The sequence below is a fragment of the Oncorhynchus tshawytscha genome, linkage group LG28 (genome assembly GCF_018296145.1).
Source record: "Oncorhynchus tshawytscha isolate Ot180627B linkage group LG28, Otsh_v2.0, whole genome shotgun sequence".
Classification (NCBI taxonomy): domain Eukaryota; kingdom Metazoa; phylum Chordata; class Actinopteri; order Salmoniformes; family Salmonidae; genus Oncorhynchus; species Oncorhynchus tshawytscha.
Genome location: NC_056456.1, coordinates 7,610,675 through 7,619,180, shown reverse-complemented (window position 1 = coordinate 7,619,180; position 8,506 = coordinate 7,610,675). Strand labels below are relative to the sequence as shown.

Here is an 8,506-nt window from a genome sequence, read left to right as displayed (position 1 = left end):
ATGTCAGCACTTGGATATGTATATTAGCCCACTGTGTTGTTCACAATTAAATATATGTAGACAAGTTGGTTAGGCCTATTTTATGATTGAACAACCAATATTCACTGAAGAAAGGTATAGTGTATAAAAGCAAGGAAGTAGTCATTTAATAGATAGGCCTAGTCTCTCCTCAAGCAATTTTCATTATTTAGCATGTGGTGATGAGATTGAACAATTTATATTTCTTACTTTAGAAGAGAGGGACAATAATTACAAACTTTTATAATTACTTTTATGTACAAACTCATGTACAACATGAGTCCAATTATTTTTTTCTTATAATGGGTAGCTAGCTATTTGATAATTTTTACGAAAAACATTTGCCAAATGTATTAAAATGCGGAAATCAGTGACACATAAAGCACTTCCTTGTATTTGTATCCATTTTATTGAAGTATTGCCCAAATTGATAATGAGAAACACAAAAAAATGACGATACTATTTAGATGACCCCAAACGACACCACTGCGTAAAGTTCGCTGAGTAAACTCAATGCTTGTGTAAGCTACAGTACAGTATAAGCCTTGTGTAACTGCACTTCACAGGGAGGAAAGGGTTAAAGCGTTTCTCTCGAACCTCAGGCTTTCTGTGCATGCGTAAATAAACTAACCCGTTTTCATAAAATGTCTGAGAATTCCAATTTTCCTGTTCTCTCCAACTGTCAATAGCGCCGCACGCAGAGAAAACTGCCAGGCTATATTGCGTAGGCCTACTCATTAAAACGGATAGTGCGCGCGCTCCTCCTCAGAACTTTGATCTACTCCACACACCCACCTTAATTAACCTATTCTCTGCAAAATAGGCCTACATGTCACAGAGCAGGCCTATTGTTTAATGTCGTAGTGGGTTTTAGAGTGGGGTTAGGACGTTTAAATTAACAGTTATGGCGAAATGGTCGGTTTTACTCTTTTACCTCCTCCAAGGACTAGCTCATCTTATTACTGGACAGCAGCAGCCACCGCGTGAGCGAGTGGGGCCGTGGCGGCAGAGGATTCAGTGGAAGAATAACGGTCAGGTGTACAGTCTAATGAGCACCGGGTCAGAGTATCAACCACTGGCGCGCCCAAGGAGCCAGTCCACGGTATACGTGAGCACTAGGAGGGATGGCACCGGCCAGACGCAGCCTGGAACGCGGGAAGGCAGAGTGGCTCACATAAGATCTGGACGAGTGGAATCGAATTTAGGCGCAGAACATTTACGGGACCAAACCAACAATGTTCTAGATCCTGGATCTGTAGCTCTAGGACATGACAATGGGCAGTACGTGGTGCCCAATGCTCGGCGGCACTCAGGCGCCAGACAGCAACCTGCGGTTCCATACCGAGCGGGAGTGGCGGGGTCCCCTGGCGCACGGCGCTACTCTCCAGAGTACACATACCGAGTCAACGCATCAGTCCCCGCGCTGCTCCCCGAGTTCTCCGGTAGCGGAATACCGAGGAGAGGAACGCCAGTCACTCAGGATGCTACCGGGGATGCTCGCTCGGGGGTTCATGCCTCTCCACCCCGGGGAAGCGAGGCAGTGCTTGTGCCGGGTGGAGAATACCAACAGATACGCGCTGAGCCGGAAGCATCCATCTCCAGGCAAACTGCACAAATGGAACATTCCAACTCAGGTTATGTCGTCCCCAACGGCAGGGATGCTCCTCCACTACCCAGACCCGATAACAGTGCTGAGACGTCGATCGAGGCAGCGAGTAACGGCGAGGACATGGTCTCGGACGACCCTAGGAACCCTTTTAAAAACCACCGGAATGCCGTTTTCTACAACATGTACCCCTCCAGAGGCAGAACGCCGGTAGTGCGCACGCGGCGTCCCCCGGCGCCAGCTCCTGGCACTGGATACGGAACCAGATATTTCCAGAATGGTGAGTATGCTAATTGTCGCACGTGTAGAATTTTAAATGTTCCTGGTGCAATCGTTATAAGCGATTATAAAGCCATATTTAATGCCTTATATCATTCCCAAGGGCTCCCAGACCTCGTCCCAGACCCGTATTCCATCCAGGCTGGTGCCTACATCCAGCGGATGCAGATGTACTCGCTGCGCTGTGCAGCTGAGGAGAACTGTTTGGCGAGGTAAGTGCCTATGCAACTGGCTTTCTTTTATATTATATGTTATGTTTATCTCTTAATCCACAATACATACACTTTCAGAAAAAAAAACATTATCCCATTGTCTCTTAAATTCCTGCAGTTATGTGTGGTTAATGTCAATAATGCCTTCAACTGGTAATTTGTGACTCAATAAGCAACAAAGAGGATCCCACTTAGCTACTGTTGTTTTCTACAGCCAATTTTGACCATTGCAAATGTTTACTTGATCTGATAGGATGACAGTTAATGTATCTTTCCATATGTGATCTCTCCCAGGTCAGCGAGCACAGCCAGGGACATAGACTACAGAGTACTGCTCCGCTTCCCCCAGAAGGTCAAGAACCAAGGCACCACTGACTTCCTTCCGGTCAAACCAAGACACCAGTGGGAATGGCACAGCTGTCACCAGTAAGTAAATCCAAGTAAATTGCGTATAGGAAGTAGAAAGAACTAGCTCCATTTGTCTCAGGTCTCCCTCATTCCATAGGAATTAGTCACTCCTGACAGGCAATACAAGTTATTGTGCTGTTAGGGGACCTGTATGTAAATGTAACAATCTGCTGCTGTATTTTTTGTGATATCTGTGATCGTTTTGTTTGTCTTGTGTAGTTTCTTAATCATTTTAGGTGTAAGCATGTATTCCTCAATATTCTTCAAAATCACCGTAAATATGACATTATATATAACATTCATGGAAAATAAATACATGCGTTAGCTATGTTTCCATTAACTTTTACAATCATTTTTTGTCGACATTTAGAAAGTTGACAAACAGATACGACAATTGCCTGCTACGGTGCGTTTCCATTGAATTGTCTTGTGTCGATAAAAACTGTTGGGCGTAATGGTGTCACACCCCAAAAAAAGTGTGTTGAATAAAAACAAAGTGTTTGGAGTATTTCCATTATCCACTTAGACTATTTGCGCATTAATTAATACATTCCCGAGATCCTGTAAGCCCTCCCACCTATCATGTCTCAGATAACCCGCAAAAACCAACATGGAAAGAATGTAAGATTTGACAAATATTTGCCATATCCTAATCATTCTCACGTGCCAACATATCGCCAGGGCCCGTACAATGGTGAAACCTACACAACTGTAAATCTGAAATAATTGGATGATGAAACTTGCATACAGCCAACCAGAGAAGCAAGGTGAAGCAGTTCAGGCATTCTCGAAGTCTTGACAAACCTTGTCCTGCAAAGAAACATTTTTATAGTGGATAAATAGATTTAGAAAGCAGTATGCATTTCAAATTAAATGTGGAGTGGAGCTTTATAGTAATGTGATGACATCACATTCCCCGCGTACCTTCAAAATGATTCAGCAATCATTATTTATTTATTTATTTTGTCGAATAAACCTGGGTCAATAGAAACCTGCCTAATGACTGCTAATGTTAGCAGTAGTATTTATACAAAACTTGTTAGCACATATACAAACCAGCCCATGGCTCAATATGATCTACCAGTCAACCGTTATGCTAATGCTGGGATGGGCAAGTTTGATGGGGGTGGGAGCCACAAAATCCGAACTCATCATGTGGTCTCACAGTGGCTCACGGGTCTACGTACCCAAATCCATACCGACACACGCAATCAGAGCCAGTCCTAGCCTTTTGGGGGCCCTAAGTGAAGGAGTTTTCATGAAAACAGAGGAGAAAAAAGTGTCTCTGATAATCACATGCTGCTATTTATTGCTGACCAGCAGATGTCACTAATGTGCATTGTGAACAGATAATGAAGTTCAGAGTAATGACGAGTTTTTTCATCACAATTTGGTGAAAGTCCCGAAGCCTTCAGAAAGCCTCACTTTCCCATCACTAGTGCTAACATTTTGTAGTCACATTTTCATTTACATACTTTCTTAGATTGTTTTGGAGAGTTTCATCTGCGTGTTTGGTGTGCTCTCACCTGTCTGAGTTTTTGAAGGGCCGTCTTTATACTTGACCATAGAGTTTGCTAGAGGTCACACCTGCCATGCATGCCCTCTGTCCACCTCCATGCATCAGACTGGGTGAATTCTGAATAGTACGGCAGCACAATGTTTGAAGTTCACATTTTGGTTCTGATATTGGGGCCTAAGTTCCTCACACAGTACGTGGCTGTGTGGATGGGGGGGGGGTCAAATTCCAAAGAAAGCTGTTGTCTTACTCCCCCAGCAGTCAGGGTTAAATTCCCACTTCCGCCTGTCCAACTTTCACTCCTTTTCGTTCTCCTCCTGTTTTTAATATGTCTAAACAAAGCACAAAAATTAAGGTGTAATTTCACCCCCAGAAAATTCTCTATAGGCCCTAAGATAAGTTGATCTAACATGGGCTTAAATCCATATTTCATTGAGCCCATGTTAAGTCTACTTATCTCAAGTTTGAATCAGGCCCCATGTGCTCAGTGTAACAAGGTTGGTTAAGCACAACTATTTTGTCCTGAAGACTGGCTGATTGGACTCGGGCGGTGTTTTGACAAGCAGGAGACCCAGTGTTTTCTTTAAAATGTTAATCAAAATATTGAATGAAAATCATCAATCAATATGTGTGCTATAAACCAATAGCATAAATGATTGAATGAGAGACACAGTCTGACAAAATATTCTGTTTGTGTTTTGATCCTGCCTTTTACATGAACTGAAACACCAAATAGTGTTTTCACAACACTTTCTTAAAAATAAGAAGAACCAATTTGGGTGTTTCAGAGTACATCCATTCTGTTTTGAAATACATTCTGCGTATCATAACAGTTACATTGGGTTTACATTCAAACACCCTCCAAACACCAGATTTCAGCTTAGGTGCACTACTTTTCATGGGTTTACTGCACAACGATGGTATATACAGTATGTAAAAACTCCCTCCTTTCTCCTGCCCTAGACACTACCACAGTATGGATGCCTTCAGTAACTATGATCTGCTGGAGGTCACAACAGGAAGGAAGGTGGCAGAGGGACACAAGGCCAGTTTTTGTCTGGAGGACACGGGCTGTGATGCTGGATTCAGACGCCGCTACGCATGCACAGCACATACACAGGTGAGTACTGCACTACAAACACAAGATCATACCATTTTGTGAGGTACGGGTACTGCACAAAGTGCTTAGGGACCCTACTGATGTAACAAAAGGTGAATATGATCCACATTTTGCTAATACTGTGTTTTGTGTTGAACAGGGGCTGAGTCCAGGATGTCATGATACATATGCTGCGAATATTGACTGTCAGTGGATCGACATCACTGATGTTCCTACAGGAAACTACGTCCTGAGGGTAACTACATTATATTGTGTCTGGATCGCATGTGACAAATAAAACATTTGATTTGATTTGTCTAAAGCTTACAACAGGAACTCTCTGTTTGGTAATGATTCACTTTAAATGCATTTTTTTTAGCCTAGTCCGATCTGTATGTGCTTTGGCCATCTCACCGAAGCAGTGTTGTTCACACAAATCTTTATTTTCTTAGGTCACAGTCAACCCCAGTTATCATGTGCAAGAGTCAGACTATTCCAACAACGTGGTGAGATGTGATGTCACATACACAGGTACTCAGGTTCAAACACGGAACTGTCGGCTAACCAGGTAAGATTTTCTGTGATTGGCCAATATAATCATATATTCTCTGTGATTGGCCATGATGTCATAGATATCGAGGTCTCAGCCCTGCATAGTTTTTACCATCCCAAAGGGCATGTAAGTGCAGAAAATAGAGTCTGGATGGCAAATATAGATGTTTTTCATAATTGTAATAGCATTACAATTAGTATAATAGCATACAGTGCATCCGGAAAGTATTCAGACCCCTTGACTTTCTCCACATTTTTTAAAACGTTTACAGCCTTATTCTAAAATGGATTAAATAGTTTTTTTAAATTCCTCATCAATCTACACACAATACCCCATAATGACAAAGCAAAAACAGGTTTTTAAACATTCTTGAAAATGTATTAAAAAGAAACTGAAATGTCATATTCACCTAAGTATTCAGACCCTTTACTCTTTGTTTGTACTTTGTTGAAGCACCTTTGGCAGCAATGACAGCCTCAAGTCTTCTTGGGTATGACGCTACAAGCTTGACACACCTGTACTTGGGGAGTTTCTCCAATTCTTCTCTGCAGATCATCTCAAGCTCTGTCAGGTTGGATTGGGAGTGTCGCTGCACAGACCTGAAAGGTCTCTCCAGAAATTTAAATCGGGTTCAAGTCCAGGCTCTGGCTGGGCCACTCAAGGACATTCAGAGACTTGTCCTGAAGCGACTACTGTGTTGTCTTGGCTGTCTGCTTAGGGTCTTTGTCCTGTTGGAAGGTGAACCTTCGTCCCAGTCTGAGGTCCTGAGCGCTATGGAGCAGGTTTTCATCAAGGATCTCTGTACTTTGCTCCGTTCATCTTTCCCTTGATCCAGACTAGTCTCCCAGTCCCTGCCGCTGAGAAGCATCCCCACAACATGATGCTGCCACCACCAAGCTTCACAGTATGGATGGTGCCAGGGTTCCTCCAGACGTGACGATTGGCATTCAGGCCAAAGAGTTCAATTTTGGTTTTATCAGACCAGAGAATCTTGTTTCTTATGGTCTGAGAGTCCTTTAGGTGTGTAAGGTCCTGGGTGTCGTGAGGGTGAAATCAGGCGCAGGAAAGCAGAGAGTTCAATAAAGTGCTCCTTTAATGCACACACGGTGAACCACGGCCACCCCACTTTTGGGTGCTCAAACAAAATGCCCCAGACACAGGGAACGAAAACAGTCTAGCACTAAATACACGAACACATTCGTCTGTAGCAAACACCAGGGTTAGAATGATCAATCCCGCACAAAGAAACGGGCAGACCGCCGAGCGCCACCCGAATGGGAAGGGGAGCCACCTTCGGTTGGAGTCGTGACAAGGTGCCTTTTGGAAAACTCAAAGCCGGCTGTCATGTGCCTTTTACTGAGGAATGGCTTCCGTCTGGCCACTCTACCATAAAGGTCTGATTGGTGGAGTGCTGCAGCAGAGATGGTTGTCTTTCTGAAAGGTTTTCCCATCTCCACAGAGGAACTGAGTGACCATCAGCTCTGTCAGAGTGACCATCAGGTTCTTGGTCATCTCACTGTCCAGTTCCGAACTTCTTCTATTTAAGAATGATGGAGACCATTGTGTTCTTGGGGACCTTCAATGTTGCAGAGATTTTTTGGTACCCCTTTCCCAGATCTGTGCCTCGACATGATCCTGTCTCGGAGCTCTACGGAATATTCCTTCGACCTCACGGCTTGGTTTTTGCTCTGACATGTATTGTCAACTGTGGGACCTTATATAGCAGGTGTGTGGCTTTCCAAATCATGTCCAATCAATTTAATTCACCACAGGTGGACTCGAATCAAGTTGTAGAAACATCTCAAGATTGATCAATGGAAACAAGATGCACCTGAGCTTAATTTCGAGTCTCATAGCGAAGGGTCTGAATACTAATTTAAATAAGGTATATGTTTTTTAAAAATACATTTAAATAAATGAATACATTTCTAAAAATCCGTTTTTTCTTTGTCCTTATGGGGCATTGTGTGTTGATTGATGATGAACATTTTTTATTTTATCATTTTTAGAATAAGGCTGTAACCTAACAAAATGTGGAAAAAGGGAAGGGGTCTGAATACTTTCCAAATACACTGTAAATATGATTTGAGACACTAAATATTTCTTTATGTTCATCTCTCTCTTCCTATCTCCACAGGGGTTAAATCTTTCCTTGGAATGTAAGATTCTGAGGTATTTTCCTCTTGTCTCTTGAAGTACTGTAAACTACAACAATCTCAACCAGTTGTTGCAGTTGTAGATGGAGTCGTTTTTATAAAATTGTGCAGCATTCCCCTCAAAACTTAATGTGTTCCTTGGGTTATTTAGGTTGTTATATGTTTGGAAATCAGTTGTAAAAGAGGATTTTTTTTTTACCCAAAACTTTTGTAACATAGGCATTTACTGAGCATTATTACATGACAATGTATTTATATCGATATGACATTATCCGTTGAAGAAGAGGAATATTTTTGTATTATTTAGCATGATCTTGAAAATGGAATGGAAAAAGTACTGTGCTTGAATTAGACTATGCTTGAATAATAATAATATTATTTTGATTTTTGATATTTGATCTGCAGTTGAATAGTTAGATGCAGTTGAGTAACCACTTGGTGGCCATAATTAATACGTTGCAAATGCCTGACCTGTATGTGCTAAGTATTAATTAAATAATATATTTCCATTCACTTTGTAAGTGTGTATGCATGTGTGAGCGAATGAAGACATGTTTTATTTTAAATTGTAATGAAAAGTTGTTTACATGACGCTCAAACCTGTTAATATTCCAAGTGTTGTTGTTTTTGTTAATGTTGATACAATAAACATGGTGAAG

General features: G+C 42.0%; 1 protein-coding gene across 1 annotated transcript; it reads left to right on the top strand.

Moving 5' to 3' along the window:
* The first annotated feature begins 705 nt into the window (after positions 1–705).
* Positions 706–8,506, top strand: LOC112226444 (protein-lysine 6-oxidase). Its single transcript, XM_024390823.1, has 7 exons — positions 706–1,904; positions 2,007–2,115; positions 2,410–2,541; positions 5,003–5,159; positions 5,299–5,394; positions 5,591–5,706; positions 7,829–8,506. The coding sequence occupies exons 1-7, from the start codon at positions 923–925 to the stop codon at positions 7,833–7,835; spliced, it is 1,599 nt and encodes a 532-aa protein (XP_024246591.1). The 5' UTR covers positions 706–922; the 3' UTR covers positions 7,836–8,506.